The sequence below is a fragment of the Paroedura picta genome, chromosome 4 (genome assembly GCF_049243985.1).
Source record: "Paroedura picta isolate Pp20150507F chromosome 4, Ppicta_v3.0, whole genome shotgun sequence".
Classification (NCBI taxonomy): Eukaryota; Metazoa; Chordata; class Lepidosauria; order Squamata; family Gekkonidae; genus Paroedura; species Paroedura picta.
The window spans coordinates 101,764,229-101,781,361 of NC_135372.1; the positions used below are offsets into that span (position 1 = coordinate 101,764,229).

Sequence of the window (17,133 nt, forward strand, 5' to 3'; positions counted from 1 at the left end):
TCATGTCTGACCCTTGGGGTGACGCCCTCTAGCGTTTTCATGGCAGACTCAATACGGGGTGGTTTGCCAGTGCCTTCCCCAGTCATGACCGTTTACCCCCCAGCAAGCTGGGTACTCATTTTACCAACTTCAGAAGGATGGAAGGCTGAGTCAGCCTTGAGCCGGCTGCTGGGACTGAACTCCCAGCCTCATGGGCAGAGCTTTCAGATTGCATGACTGCTGCCTTACCACTCTGTGCCACAAGAGGCTCTTAACATATAGAAGACTATAGCTGATAAATATAATGTGTATTTTAGGTTTCAATTTCACTAACAGTGCAATCCTCAATAGAGTTACACCATTCTGTCCATCGATTTTAATGCATGAAGAAAGGTTAACTCTGATTAGTACTGCTGTGCAAGGCTTAATTCATACCTTTTACCTTTTTAGATCAACATCAAGAAAACTAAGATTATGGCATCCAGCCCTCTCAATTCCTGGCAAATAGATGGGGAAGAAATGGAGATAGTGACAGATTTTATTTTCCTGGGCTCCAAGATCACTACAGATGGGGACTGCAGCAAAGAAATTAAAAGAGGCTTGCTCCTGGAAAGCTATGGCAAATCTAGACAGCATCCTAAAAAGCAGAGACATCACCCTGCCAACAAAAGTGCATCTAGTCAAGGCTATGGTCTTCCCAGTTGCAATGTATGGCTGTGAAAGTTGGACCATAAGGAAGGCCGAGCGTCAAATAATTGAGGCTTTTGAACTCTGGTGCTGGAAAAGACTCTTGCGAGTCCCTTGGACTGCAAGGCGAACAAACCGGTCAGTCCTAGAGGAGATCAGCCTTGACTGCTCCTTAAAAGGCCAGATCCTGAAGATGAAACTCAAATACTTTGGCCACCTCATGAGAAGGAAGGACTCTCTGGAGAAGAGCCTAATGCTGGGAGCGATCGAGGGCAAAAGAAGAAGGGAACGACAGAAAATGAGGTGGCTGGATGGAGTCACTGAAGCAGTAGGTGCAAACGTAAATGGACTCCATGGAATGGTAGAGGACAGGAATGCCTGGAGGATCATTGTCCATGGGGTCACAATGGGTCGGACACTAACAACAACCTTTTTAGAATGGTTATTGATGTGGATAGTTTGCATGCACTGTTGGCTCTTGGGGAAGGATTGAATATCTGCTGCTGTATTGTATGGTATTTTGTTTTAATTATGGGATTTTAGTGTTTCATACTATTATATACTAGATTTTAAGCCCATTTTATATTAGAATAAAATGGGCGCTAGCTACTGTCCCTGGGGACAGCGCTTGGTGGCTGGCAAGGGTGGGAGAAGATGGCAAAGGCTCCTGCGCGCCCGGGAACGGCGCAGGGCGGCTTGGCCGCCCTGCGCCCTCCCCGGGCGCGCAGAAGCCATTCTCCCCTCCCAGCCCCCCAACTGCAAAGGCTTCTGCGCGCCCGGGAAGGGCGCAGGGCGGCTCGGCCGCCCTGCGTCCTCCCCGGGCGCGCAGAAGCCATTCTCCCCTCCCACCCCCCCCCAACCGCAAAGGCTTCTGAGCGCCCGGGAAGGGCGCAGGGCGGCTCGGCCGCCCTGCGTCCTCCCCGGGCGCGCAGAAGCCATTCTCCCCTCCCAGCCCCCCAACCGCAAATGCTTCTGAGCGCCCGGGGAGGGCGCAGGGTGGCTCGGCCGCCCTGCGCCCTCCCCGGGCGCGCAGAAGCCATTCTCCCCTCCCACCCCCCCCCCAACCGCAAAGGCTTCTGAGCGCCCGGGAAGGGCGCAGGGCGGCTCGGCCGCCCTGCGTCCTCCCCGGGCGCGCAGAAGCCATTCTCCCCTCCCAGCCCCCCAACTGCAAAGGCTTCTGCGCGCCCGGGAAGGGCGCAGGGCGGCTCGGCCGCCCTGCGCCCTCCCCGGGCGCGCAGAAGCCATTCTCCCCTCCCAGCCCCCCACCTGCAAAGGCTTCTGCGCGCCCGGGAAGGGCGCAGGGCGGCTCGGCCGCCCTGCGTCCTCCCCGGGCGCGCAGAAGCCATTCTCCCCTCCCAGCCCCCCAACTGCAAAGGCTTCTGCGCGCCCGGGAAGGGCGCAGGGCGGCTCGGCCGCCCTGCGCCCTCCCCGGGCGCGCAGAAGCCATTCTCCCCTCCCAGCCCCCCACCTGCAAAGGCTTCTGCGCGCCCGGGAAGGGCGCAGGGCGGCTCGGCCGCCCTGCGTCCTCCCCGGGCGCGCAGAAGCCATTCTCCCCTCCCAGCCCCCCAACCGCAAAGGCTTCTGAGCGCCCGGGAAGGGCGCAGGGCGGCTCGGCCGCCCTGCGTCCTCCCCGGGCGCGCAGAAGCCATTCTCCCCTCCCAGCCCCCCAACTGCAAAGGCTTCTGCGCGCCCGGGAAGGGCGCAGGGCGGCTCGGCCGCCCTGCGTCCTCCCCGGGCGCGCAGAAGCCATTCTCCCCTCCCAGCCCCCCAACCGCAAATGCTTCTGAGCGCCCGGGAAGGGCGCAGGGCGGCTCGGCCGCCCTGCGCCCTCCCCGGGCGCGCAGAAGCCATTCTCCCCTCCCACCCCCCCCCCAACCGCAAAGGCTTCTGAGCGCCCGGGAAGGGCGCAGGGCGGCTCGGCCGCCCTGCGTCCTCCCCGGGCGCGCAGAAGCCATTCTCCCCTCCCAGCCCCCCAACTGCAAAGGCTTCTGCGCGCCCGGGAAGGGCGCAGGGCGGCTCGGCCGCCCTGCGTCCTCCCCGGGCGCGCAGAAGCCATTCTCCCCTCCCAGCCCCCCAACAGCAAAGGCTTCTGAGCGCCCGGGAAGGGCGCAGGGCGGCTCGGCCGCCCTGCGTCCTCCTCGGGCGCACAGAAGCCATTCTCCCCTCCCACCCCCCCAACCGCAAAGGCTTCTGCGCGCCCGGGAAGGACGCAGGGCGGCTCGGCCGCCCTGCGCCCTCCCCGGGCGCGCAGAAGCCATTCTCCCCTCCGAGCCCCCCAACGGCAAAGGCTTCTGAGCGCCCGGGAACGGCGCAGGGCGGCTCAGCAAGCCTCCCAGCGCCGTCCCCGGGCCCGCAGAATCCTTTGTACTCCCCCAGTTGGGGGAAGGCACAGGGAGCCGCAGGCCTACCTTCCCTTTCGGCGGCCAGCAGAGTAATGGCCGCCGTGCAGGGAAGGGTAGCCCTCGTCAGGGATGGGGCGGGTTGGGAGGCGCTTCGCGCCTCCCTATTGGCTGTAGTCCAGGCAAACAGCCAATCAGCAGCCGCGTTGTGCGCGGCTGCTGATTGACAGTTTGGGGCTGGACTGACAAGCGGAGGGCCCAATCGGGAGGCGCTTCGCGCCTCCCGATTGGGCCCTCCGCTTGTCAGTCCAGGGGAAGGGGCCTATTGGCACCCTTCCTCATCCCGGACAGGGCCCGCCCTCGGGGCCCTTACTGTTTTATTTCTTCCGCTCCGCTAGGAGCGGTTAAAGATAATCAGTGTATTTTGATGTTAAATTGTAAGGTGCTGCAAGCTGGCCAAGAGTGGTAGGTAACAAACTGAAACATAAATAAATGTTAAAGTTTTAATAATTTTATTGTATTTTTATATTTTCCTGAGTGCTGGTTTTAAATGCTAATATTGTTCTGAATTGCCCCAAGCCTGCTTGCAGGGAGGTTGTAGTCAAGAAATCTAATAATAACAATAACAATAATAATAATTGTGAGCCATTTACTGAAATCCCTCAGTTACACTGCAGAGAGTATATGTGGATGTACTGATCATATGAATAACTCATATTGTATGGCTACAAGTCTGTATCAGTGGCCTGAAAGGCAGGAGGGATGGCAATGCCCGAAGTATTCATGTGATCTAGCTTTAGTACCACCACAGAGAAGCAGCTTTGCAATAGTTAGTCGGTTGCAAAGGTAATGTATGAATTACAGGCCTAAGGTGAAAGAATACCTGTTGCCTCATTGTTCTGGGATTCAGTGTACTTCATATGGCCTGCATAGTGCAGGGGGTTGGACTAGATGACCCAGGAGATCCTTTCCAACTCTATTGTTCTATGATTCTAAAGAGCATCCTAAAACACTGCATCTTACCCAAATCTGTTCCTGTTTATTTCTCCATCACAGGAATGTAGACTTGTATGCAGCTTATTATAATGACAGTTTCAAAATGTAGTCTGTCACATGTCTTATCTAGCAGTAATTGTCTGTAGTTAGTATTTACATCGCACTTACAATTCATTAATGGATTGACTCATATAAATCAGGGCTTGAGGACATTTTCCAGAGGCTGCCCTAGTTTCTATTCTATTTAGAGATGTGGCTAAACACCACTGGAACTCTGTTTCAACTTGTGTTTAAATAGTTCCCAGTGTTGTCTGTACTCCTCTTTAGCAGGCCTGGTTGCCAGTACTGAGAAATGGAGAGGAAGGGTGTGTGTGTGTGTGTGCATGTGTGTGCACTCTCACACAGAGATAGGAATCACAGAACCAAAGAAAAACTTTTCCATTTCGAAAACTCAAGTAAAACCTTCCCACCTAACTGCAAAGCTAAAATTAAACTTGAAACCATCCCTTAATTTTATTCTAGAAAGAATAATGTTAATTATTAAAAGCACAGAGATAAAAGATGGGCATTAATTATAATAAAAAAACCAAACTGAATAAGCCCTACTGGAAATCAAAGTAATTGGAAAATAAATAAATAAATGAATCAATGCCATTTGTTCATTTATTGTCCCTTCTTCTCCACTTCTTTCTTCCCCGCCATAAACTTACTGCACAGTCAGTGACTGTCTATGCTTGTCCAAATGGCAGTGACCAGTCAATGTGAGTGTGGGAAGATAATCTTTCTTCTCCTTCACCACCAACCAAGCTTAGGTACCACCTCTGATGTGTGTGAGATATTGTACCTTGGTACACCTTGGAAAATGTGGTCCTCAGAGTGGTTGACATCTTAACATATAATCATAGCAATTCTGAGGCATGGCACTTTGCGTGGATTGAAAACAGGGCCTCTGGTACCTCAGAAGATTTTCCATACCTGGTCTGCCTATTTAGTTGTCTAACTGCTTGCCTACCAGGCTAGTCAGTACCGTAACCCCAACTTGGCAGTCACCATAGCATGGAAAAAGGATAACAGGAGCAGGAAGGAGAAGGGTCAGCAGCATTTCCAAGGGGAACAAAAATGAAGACCATAATCCAATGAAAATGAAAGAAACCTTTGAAATGAAAATAGTAAAAAAATAAAAATTCCCTAACTGAGACTCAAGAATTAGATTAACTAAATCCTCTTCATTCTAGAAAAGAAGCCGTTCTCACAAACATTACTTACCCCATGTTAATGTGTCCAACGATTGGCATGTCATATTTCTCAGGCATATTAAAGCTTCCGGATATGGCAGTAGCAACTATAACCTAAAATCAATGCATAAAAGAAGCATTAGCCTTGCTGCACATTTTCTACCTTGTAGAGCAAGCAGATATTTGAATATTAGTGATGGTGGTGGCATACTTAAGTGGTGGGAAATCCAGTGGGAGTGGTCTATAAGCACGTAAGGGGATTTCCCCCTGCTGATATTGAATGAATAATAATGCAGAATTCCACCTTTATAGGTCCATTGAAGTCAATGTGTTTAGATGGGTGTAACTGCTTATAAATAAATGAACAAGTAGTCCTTCATGATCATATATGCCAGCTGCACTGAGCTCTACTGACAAAATACATAAAATTCCCACTTTGTATAAAGAAAATAGTACAGAATCCAGGATTCTCAACTTTGTATATGCCATTCTGTTAACTGGTATCCCTTTCTTGCATTGTGGAAGCTTTTCTTCAGAACATGCATCATCAGGAGAGTTTGTTTCCACATGTGAGAGGCTGGTTTGTGCTTCAGTCAGCTCATAATGCATTTTTAAAAGCTCAGTTCATCGTAATATTAATGTTGCCGTTGGCCCTTAATAGGCATATTAGAAGAATGGATGGCCTAATGAGCATTTCAGTTGTGTAATGAATAATCCCAAAGAAAGAAATTCATGCCTTTAACCTTATGGTTAAAAGTTATGTAGGATGATACAGCTAATAAAGAGTTAAATATAGGAAGAGAGGACATCTGTCATATGGAAAAAAGAAACTGAGTTGTTAAGATGGCTGCTGCAGTTGTCCAAATGTTGGGCTATTAGTCCCCAATAGTCTTTTGGTTTGGGAAATTGTGAGACATTTGGGGGTGGTGCCTGAGGGATGACTTAAGGTTCTCTTAGGCTTCAAATATACCATACAGTTCACATTTGGAAGCTGCCATTCTCTACAGGGGAACTGATCTCTGTAGTCTGAAGATCAGTTGTAATTTTGGACAAACTCTAAGGCCCCTCTCATGCTGGTAACCCTTGGTAGTATATGTAAATAAACCTGTTCAGTTCCTTTGCACGAGGATAACAACAACCATCATAGTAATAATAATAGTAATATTGATAATGATGATGATGATAATAATAATAATAATAGAACTTTATTCTTATATCCCAACCTTGCCTATGTGGCCCAGGGTGGCTAACAAGTCAAACAATTCAATACAACATAAACAGGTTGAAAACAGTCAATAAATAATTTGTTTAAAAATTTTCTAATCTATAATGACAATCTACAAAGTTTTCTCATCTTCAATTAAAATGTATATCCTGAGGGTGTCAACATGCTGAAGAGATTTTTTCTGTTTGGGTGGATAGGTTTCCAGGTGAAGTTTCCAAGTATGGTTCAGACCAGTTTTACTTTTTTGGGACCAGAGACCCTGAGGTGTGAGTAGGTTCCGACTACTTGATCTTAATGCTCTTTAGGAGACATATGGAGAGAGGTGGTTCTGTAGATAGGTGGTCCTAGATCATTTAGGCTTTTGAACATAAGGATCAAAACCTTGAACCTGATTTGGTCCCCAATCTGAGGCCACTGCAGTTGGGAGAACACAGGTGTAATATGTGCTCTCCACTGGGTTCTTGTAAGAACCTGAACTGCTGCGTTCTGAACCACCTGGAATTTCTGGAGCAGCTTCAAGGGCAGCCCTCATACAGGGAGTCTAGTCTAGATGACTGTTGCATGGATCACAGTGGCCAGAATGGGTCCAAGAGGTAGGGTGCAAGTTGCTGTGCCTGGCAAAGTTAGTAGAAAGCCAGCCAGGCAACATTGTTATCCATAACATTGTTATAGATAAGGAAGTAACCAGGATCATGGCCAGGCTTCTGATCGAGGCTGAAGATGTCAACCCTGTCAAGAGTAGGTGATTGAACCACTCTACCCTTGGCATGTCAATCCAGCCAAAGGAACCCCCATCTTAGCTGGATGCAGTCTTAGCCGACTCTGCTTGAGCCAGTCCACTATGGCCTCTAAACATCTGGCCAGAGAATTTGGGGGTGTCAACAGCTGGCAGAAACTGCTGGTGTCAGCATACTGGTGACAGCCTAGCCCAAAACTCTAAACCAACTGGGCGAGAATCTTGCCACTGGCAGGTTCACTCCCCTATTGCCACCCTCTGTCGCAGACCTTGGAAAAAGGACTGTAGTCATTTCAAGGCTGTGCCATATATCCCTACATCAGGTAGGAGATGGGCTAATAGATCTAACAAAAACAGCAGCACTGACTCACCTAGATACAGTTGCCAATGAAGGCTGTTTGTTAGGGTGACCAGAACTGTCTCCACCCCATGGTGAGGTTGGAAACCAAACTGGAATGGATCAAGAGCTGATGTTTCATCAAGGAAAGTCTGTAGCTGTCCCACAACTGTTCATTCAACCACTTTACATAGGAATGGCAGATGCGAAACTTGGCTGGGCTGGATAGGTCCAGCCCCATTTTTTCAAAAGTGGCCTAACCACAGCCTCCTTCAACCTCTCCAGGAATGTTCCTGAAGCCAGGGACAAGTTGATAATCTACCAGTGAGGACACCAGATCTACTCTCCACCAGCTTTTATCTGCCATAAGGGACATGGGTCTAGGGGGCATGAGGAAGGTTGGACAGTTTCCAGAATCTTGCCCACATTGGCCAAGGAGAACAGACTGAGGAGGTCCAGAGTAGGACCTTGAGATTGCCAAAGGGTCTCCAGTTCCTCAACTGTATCAAAATTGACAGATAGATCCTGGTGTAGTAACAAGATTTCTTCCACCCAAAAAGCTCAAAAAGGCCTCACAGCTAAGATCCAATGTAGCAATTTCAGACACTTCTTTAGTCTAGGTTGTCAGGTATCAAATTGTTTTCAATGAGTGAGCTGGACAATACCTAGTGGAGGCAATAGAGGCTGCAGAGTATTCCCTTTTTGCGGCCTTCACTGTCATCTCAGAAGCATTTATAAGCATTTCAGATCAGTTCTTTTGGGAACCTGGAGGAGCTTGCTAAATTCCCATCATAACAGCCCAGAATAAAAATGTGAGCTAGGAATGAATCCCTGGTTGCAGATACTTTAAGGACATAAAGGGAAGCCAAAAGATACCAGGAGGAGTGAAGCCTTGAGACATGCCAAGTGACTTGACAGGCTTTCGTGTTATTGCTGCTGGAGATGAGTTTTGGTTTTTGTTTGGTACCTTTTTTTTCTTCATCTGTAAGAGCTCTCCATACATATGAAAGGAGACCTTTGAGCACATTCCTTCAGATATCTTATTATTCACCAGCCTCCTAAATAAGTATCTTGCCAGGCCTCCCACTATAAATTACTATAAACGGAAAAAAATAAAAACCACTATGGAACCGACATTTCTTTGTCACTTTCATATACAACTTAGAAGTAACAAGCTCAAGGGATCAACAAAAACTTTATGGTGAAACTACAGGTTTCTGGTGATTCCTAGAGCTATCCTTTGTCACTTCCAGATTGTACCTGGCTGTACCTGGAAGTGATAGAACAATGTCCCTATATCTCCTTCCCACTGGTTCCTAGGCTTGGCTTGGCAATTCTTTGTCACTTCTGGATTTTCCCTGAATAATGTCATATTGCTCGAGGAATCACCAAAAACATTATGGTTTTACCATTGGCTGACAACCCTATTTCCAACTATACTAATAACAACATCAACCAGTCCTATATCGTTTTCCACTGTATATTTCATGGATGCAACATCTCTTTTCATGTTTTTCTTTCTGAAACTAGCCTAAGTTCTGCCTCTTCTGCTATCCTGTATCCCCTGCCATCACTCACAACATAGTAAAGTGGGTATAAGATGTTCCCAGGTTAAGAACAGCAAAGCTTATTTCATACCACTCTGGGAGTGATCACAAATTGAAACCAGAGACGTCTGCCCAAATCTCAGCATTTCCCACAGCTATAATTACACAAACACTCCCTGGGTGTCAGCACGTACTTTGGCCTCTTGCCTCCCCAGTCACCTGAGATATGTAGGCATCTTACTCTAACTTCTTGTCTCATCACATTTCAGTACTTTGGGATACAACTGCTCACTCTTAGGTTGTTTTCACCCAGATATATAATTTATGATATATGGTCATAGTAACTTCAGCATGTCAGTGCATTTTCCTCAACAACCTCAGTCGATCTGGGTCTCTTCTATGTCGGATACTTCCGAGAAGGCAAATACATTGGTGGCAGGTTGACAAAGGAATTAGCGTTACAACAATTTGTCAATTTCTGGACAAACAACTTCCATTGATTTTGATTTCAAACTTCAACATGGCCAGTCAATCACTGGTAGGTATGCCAGGGGATAAAGGTGTTCAGATAGCTGCTTTAGTACTTAGCTAGGGAAGCAGATGCCATGGATGGGCTGCTTCCAGTCCTCTGGATTTCTCCTCTTACATTCACTACAAGCAATTAAACCAGTGCTGGAGTGGCAAAAGGAGGGCCTATGCTGGTCCTTCTCTGTATAAATAGGTCTACCTCACCATGAATATTACAGCAGATCAGCAAAGGTTCATCCAGTCCTTCCAGAAGCTGCATGCTTTCTTCCCCATGTCTCTTCTGTTTCAACTCTCAGGCCTTCATCCTCTTTGCTCTTTTCTTATCCACTTCCATGTTCTCCTTTCTATCTTTCTTGCATCCTGTTCTTGCTAAGATCTAGTCCAACCTTATCCTGCCCAGGATGGTGATACCTTCTCAATAATGTGAGAATAGTCAAAGGACATTTCCAGACAGCTGACAAGCACACTCCCCACTATGTTTCATCTACCATGCAATACTATTATCCACTGTGAAATATTCTGTAATTTGGAAGAAGAGAACTGGTTCAGAGTATAGCCTTCCTGTAGTTATTCTTAAACATCTGAACAGTCATAGAATCATAGAATAACAGAGTTGGAAGTGACCTCCTGGGTCATTTAGTCCAACCCCCTGAAAATATGCAGGACACTCACAACTATGTTGCTCATCCACTGTAACCTGCCACCCCTTGAACCTTCACAGAATCAGCCTCTCCGTCAGATGGCTATCCAGCCTCTGTTTAAAAAAAAAAGATGGAGAACCCATCACCTCCCAAGGAAGCCTGTTCCACTGAGAAACTGCTCTAACTGTCAGGAACTTCTTCCAGATGTTTAGACAGAATTTTTCCTGCATTAATTTAATCCCATTGGTTCTGGTCCATCCCTCCGGGGCTCCATCCTTTATATGGCAGCCTTTTAAATACTTGATGATAGTTATCAGATCCCCTCTCAGTCATCTCCTCCCCGGGCTCCCCCAACATTTCCTCATACGTCTTGATCTCCAAGTCTTTATAGAGCATGTGTGTTTGGGAGGGGGGAAGAAACATGCTGCTGTATCAGCTCCCCCCTGCCCTCCTTTCTGTTGCCAGGTAAACATTCCTATTCTCAAACCTAAAAGCATTTATTGAACATAAAAATGAATTATGAAGAGAAATTGTTTCATAAAGATGTCCTGCAAAAGATATGCATAAAGGCTGCAGCTCATTAATGCTGCTACTGATTTCAGCCAAAGTCACTGCTTATCTCATCAATAATACCATGACTATAAAAGTATAGTAAAAGAACAATGTAGAAAAATGGCTTTGACTATCTACAAAGTGACAAACAGCTCTCTCCCCCTAAAACAAGAACTGAACATTTTATAGAATCCTGGAGTTGGAAGGGACCACCAGGGTCATCTAGTCCAAACCCTTGCATAATTCAGGAACTCACAACTACCTGCCCACCCACAGTGACCCCAATTCCATACCCAAGTGATCTCAAGTGATTCATACATTCCAAGAGAACTGAAAAAAATTAATTAATTAAGCTGGAAGAAGAAGATTTAAAGGAACAGTGGGCCTAAGAAGCCTCAGTAGTGGCTTTGACCACCCATACTGACCAGCATGGTATTACAGCTGCATTTATCAGGTCTGAAAAAAGAGAAAAACCACACTGAAAACACCAGAATGCAATGGATTGTAATCATGGGGACGATGTATTTAAAATGAATGAGCAACAATAGGAATTCCAAACTGGTGCAGATCTACACATAGGTCTCTTATAGTTCTCTTGTCCAAGATCTGCATTAGTGTAGCAACAAAAGCAGTGCTTTATTAAGGATGTTTGGCTCCTCTACCGCACATTTATTGTGCAAATGGGGAAAAATACAAACTTTAGAACAGCTGCGAGGCAGCTCTGTTGCGATCAGAAACATGCCAACTTCCTTATCCTGAACCCGAGAACTTGACTGTGATATTACATTCAGAAGTAAATTACAACATTTCCTCTTTGAGAACGCTGTGATCTGCTCTGCTATCTGCTATCTCTACATCTGGAGAGGCTCGAGGGTTCAGAAAACTGGAGGAAGAAAGAATTTCAAGATCTACTTACTATAATGATTTCCATGGGGATAGGGACTCGAATCTTTTTCATGTATTTCATATTCAGCTCTTTCACAATAATCAGGAGCACAGTGCTGATCAAGGCAAACACCAGGGAGGCCACGTTTGTCTTAGGCAGGCTTTTGCAAATATCAATAAATGTCTTGAGGAAAGAAGAAGAGAAGAGGGTTAAGCAAGAAAAAGAGGTCTGTACAACACCAGTGAAGAAATGCCATAATGTGTGCTATGGCCTTCCGGGTACAGAGATGGCACCAGAGTGGACTAGTACCCTGTAATTCACAGTGACCAGCACTGTGCACAAGAAGGCCCAGCCTTATAGTAGTCAACTATGTATTCATTATAGTACCAGTAAGTAGGTCTTGACCAGTCAGGATGCATTTAGTCTGACTTCTTGTTTCCAACAGTGGCACGCCACTGAGACTTCAGAGAAACTTTTAGGATGCATATTGCAGGCATCAATAACTTCATAACTGCAAAATGGCTAATTCTGCTGATTCCCTTAATAAAAATTGGGTAGATTTCAGAGTAATTCTCTGTTACTTATCTCCCATTGTTACTGCCACAACAGCAGCCTAAATGGGAAATGTGGCAGTGCAGCATGGCACTGGGGAAAGGACAAGCAGAAAATTCAGCCTTTAAGGAGATCTTGCAGCTGTTGCATCCTCTCTTTTAATATCTCTGCTTTCATTACCTTATTCAACCCAGTTGACTGGAAATAAGGTCTCTATTTTGCATAAATATTTGCTAATCATTACTTCATGTTCTTGTGTTTTCTATCATCTTAAACCACTCATTACAGTGTTTACAATATTCACATTCATGCAGCAAACCAGCTTTTCCAAACCTTGATCAGTTTTCATTTAGGCAGAGGAGTTCATTAATATGTGTCCAGATTTATGTGCATGTAGCTATATCATAAACAGGTGGCCTGGGGGGGGGGGGTAATAACATCCATTCCCAAAAGTTCACTCACATAGACAATAGCCAAGGGCCCTGTATAGGATGGAATCGTCACACCAAAGATATACTTGAGCACTGAGATGAGGATCTGCAGGCCAGCTGCTGTCATGAAGCCCCTGATGAAAGATTCAGAAAGGTAGATAGCGACGAAGCCAAACTGCACAAATCCAAGGCATATCTGTGGACAGAAAGGCAAGACACGTGGAATGGTGAGGGGGGCCTCTCCTAGGCATGCCTTGCTATTAATAAACCCGAACAATCTGGTGCACAGAAATGACTATTATAACTGTTTCCACAGGGATTTCCCCAGTGTAGGAGTATGGCACAAAGCCCGACACATACAGTTCCTCCTGCTTGCTGCTTGCAGGATGAAGTAAGAGAATATGAACTAGGGCAGGGATATTCCTGGGACACACCATTATTTAGCTGTGGTTTAATCTCAGGAAATAACACCCCTGTGTCCTCTGGGACTTGCTTGGAAACATTACAACAATTCCTCATATTATGTGACAGATGTGGAAGGTGCAGAAAGATTCTTTTGGATGGGAAGGGTCACTACAGCACATACAGAAATGATAGCCATGGAGTTTGGAAGAGTAGAGAGAGAAGAGAGCAGCAGTTGAATGGCAGAGACAGGAGATGTAGAGAAACTGAGGCAATGAGAGGAGAACAAGGATTATTTCTGATACCCTGATTGCTCAGAAGGACAACCCTGATTACATTTGTGGCATGTTGAAAGGAAATCCTGAACTGTGTGCAGCTGACTAATCTTGAAGAGTGGGGGAGACAAGTAGCCTTCCACATGGGATCCTCATGGGTGCAACACAGTCTTATGCAGCACTAAAAGGGTTCTGATACAAACACATAAACTGTGAGCATATATTGTTCCACTGCCCTGCTTATGTAGACATTCGTAGCAACTTGATTGAACCATTCCTTAAAAAGTTGCCAGAACATCATGATGTAGATCAAGCAAAGAGGCTGCTAAGTGATGAGTTCCCCCAGGTGACAACTCAGTTGGCTAAGTTTTGTGCTGCCACCATAGAAATCCAATGCTCAAAAGTAGCATCGTTTTAAGTTCTATTTTATGATCTATTTAAATTGTATTACATTGAATGACCATATTCTTTTGGTCTCTTATGTATCAACTTCATATAACTTGGTCTGAATGACTGTAATAAAGTTTGATTGGATTGAAACTGTGAGTATACATATTGTTGAAATCTTCTACATATTATAAAATTGTAGTCCTTAAAAAAAATCCCCCCAAATTATGTTCCCTTCAGTTTCTGAACACTCGCCCATGATCACTGGACAAACAAACTGCAACTTGTAATGCTACCCAGCACGGCACACCAATGTTTTGCACAATAAGCCCATATAATATGGATGATATAGAAGATGAATGAACACGTTTATGGGATAAAGGTCTATCAGTGGCTACAAACCATTGTGACAAAAGGGAACTTGCACATTCAGAGGCAGTAATTCTCTGAGTACGAATCTCAAGTGGCCATATCAGGGGAGGACCTTGGCCTCTTACGCCCTGTTGTTGGCTCTTCAGCGTAACTGGTTGGCCACCATGTGAGACAGGACACTGGACTAGATGCTGGACTAGACTGATATGCTCCAGCAGGATTCTTCTTATGTTCATATCTTTAAGTACTTCACAGATCCAGAGTAATCAAAATTCCAAGAGGTATGTACATGGGCATGTATATATTTCTTCTACATTTTACAAGTTTGCTGTAGGAAACACTGATGTAATTAAAAAAAAAACAGTGTTGAAAGGACCACACACCAAGGCTATATTCAGACAATGCAACCCAACCAGAACTTGTATATGACAAGCACAATCCTGTTTATCATTGAGTTTGCATGCTCCCTATCTCCTCTGCAGGATGTACAAAAGCGGATACATATTAAAAGGGAGTGATCCTAAACTACGATTAAAATATGTGTTCAATGCCTGGTGACTTGAGATTCAGTCAGATCTTCATTACATAGACTAAAATAAGGAAATTAATATGCAATCAGTTAAAGAGCAGATGGGAAACAAACAGCAAAGAGCATAAAACAGCTAAAAGCATTTTACTAGAAACATAAAACAGCTAAAACCATAAAACTGCTACACGTGATTTGGAAATTCACAGCCCCCCCTTTTTTACAGTCATTTGCATTTAGTTGTGATAAAGAATTAGAGTTGAGGATTTCTATCTTCCATGGCAGCATCCTTTTGAGAGGAGGGGAGAGGAAGGAGCACAACAACAAGCCATGAACAGCAACAAGTTGAGTTCACCAACCAATTCTTAAACCGGCACCAAATGTGACAGGCACAAAAATAAACCTGTTCCTTTTTCTTTAAGAGCAATGAAAATCCAAGCTGTAACTATAAATGTGGCACTGTACATATATATTTTTCCATTGCATATAGTCCCTGGCAGTCCAGTCTTAAGCAGAGTTAGACCCTTCTAAGTCCACCAATGACAATGGGCTTAGAAGAATGCAACTGTGCTTAGGACAGTATTTCAAATGGCTGAAAAAATATAGACAGAGCAAAATTTTGAGCTTTGTTAGCTAGTGAAGAGTTTGGATCACATTTCCCCCTCATCTTAGAAAGCATTACTACTTTAGACTCAGTTCATTCCACACATGCACAAACAATGTGCAATGCCTAAACAACTGTTAAGGAAAAGAATGGATGAAGAGCCCAACAACCCCCAAAACCCAATTAATCAATGAACTGTTTATAAATATACTCAGATGTTCAAAATATGGCTCTTCCCTTTCTTTCTCATCCATACTACCTGGGGTGGCAATTCAACATCTCCAAGCTAGACCACCTGAACATCCCACAAATTCTATATTGAGGGCATCCTGACCTGTATTATGGCTGTCAAACAAGCCAGTGTTGCAGAGATCTCCAGTCTGGCTGCTTCCATAGCAGTGTGGTTAATCATTGTTTCCTTGGATGTACTGTTATAGTACTGGAATTCATGATCAGGAGCCAGTTCATGGCAGACATTCCCCACAATAATACTGATGACTGCAAAAGTACCTGCAACGCAGAGACACAAATATTGACTTATATTTGCTCAGGACATCTTCTCATGCATGCTGTCACAGGATGCTGCTACCAGCCTGCAGATAGCTCAGGACTATGAGTCTGTATTGATCAACAGCCCCAGCTGTAACATCTAGACACTTATTTATCTCTGCATATTGTACAGGTGGTATCCATTTGCAACAGGTGGCAGCTAATTGATTGATGAGTACATTAACTGGATTGTAGACCAGTGTTCCCCCAGTTGCCCAACTGTTCCACTAAAGAGGCCTTCCAATTAGTTCATTAATGCCAATGAGACACCAGAACCAAAGGAGTGTGTATAAAAGACACCGGATGAGAGGGCTAGTGTAGTTACAGGGAATACTTTCAGAGCGTCTGCATGAGCAATGTACTCGTGGCAGTGGAAAGAGGATCTTACCTGGGACCATCTGATGAATACCACCTAGCAAGAAGTATGTTATCAGAGGGAAGAATGAAGAGTAGAGGCCATTGACGGGAGGTAGATTGGCCAGCAGAGCAAAGGCCATGCCTGAAAAATACAAGTGAAAAACACATAAGATCTTACATCCTAAAACTCAGTCAATTGTTCCCTTTTCTTCATTCTGCAAATAAAGCAGCACTATCTGTGATGCAGTCTTCTGATGGCCCTCATTTAAAGGAAACTTTATTTGAGTGCATAAAACTCAGTCATTGTAGTAAGTTTAACAGACATCATCAGCCACCAAAAGTCTGGTGACATCTTCTGTAGAAGAAGAGTTAGGAATACTGGCAGGCAGACAGTACAAATAATACTTACAAACATTCACACTCAACACACCACTATGATGACATTAATGTTCTGTCATAATGAGAAAGTTATATGTTTGGCCAAATACAGAAAGTTACTTATATGGCCAAGATGCCTGCATAGATCCATGTTTTGGAGCTCAGAAAAGTACATTTATAAATTTTCCCCACATGGAGCAGTTCCATTGCTACTGCTGCACATGGATAATAACATTAGAGTCGGACTGTTCACACTAATGCTTGATCCACAGAATATTCTTCACATGCAATTTCTCTTCTCCTCAGTCATTAAAGGAGAGAAATTGTATGCATGGACTTTCAAGAGAATGACCATTCCTAGTATCAACATGAGACTGGCTGGTCACAGTGATACTGAGCAAATGTTTTTGTCTCCTATGATTTAAGGGACCCTTTAGGGACTACCAGTTGTCACAAGATGAATGGGATAAATAGGCCTGATCTTTGGACTGGTTATGCATAGGAATAACAGGAACAGGGCAGATTGCTTATGAAAGTTAGGGCTAATTGGTAAACACCCCTTGACATGCTACTCAGATTACTAAACCATGGTTTACATGAACAAGCCAACAT

General features: G+C 45.2%; 1 protein-coding gene across 1 annotated transcript in view; it reads right to left on the reverse strand.

The window, feature by feature from the left end:
- The window catches only part of SLC26A9 (solute carrier family 26 member 9), a 72,037-nt gene that overhangs the window by 22,303 nt on the left and 32,601 nt on the right, over nt 1–17,133 (reverse strand). The window contains exons 4-8 of the mRNA XM_077334762.1: nt 16,175–16,285; nt 15,572–15,747; nt 12,703–12,867; nt 11,719–11,871; nt 5,268–5,350 (exon numbers count right to left, since the gene is read on the reverse strand). Coding sequence (XP_077190877.1) covers nt 5,268–5,350; nt 11,719–11,871; nt 12,703–12,867; nt 15,572–15,747; nt 16,175–16,285 — 688 coding nt within the window. The remainder of the gene's footprint in view (nt 1–5,267; nt 5,351–11,718; nt 11,872–12,702; nt 12,868–15,571; nt 15,748–16,174; nt 16,286–17,133) is intronic.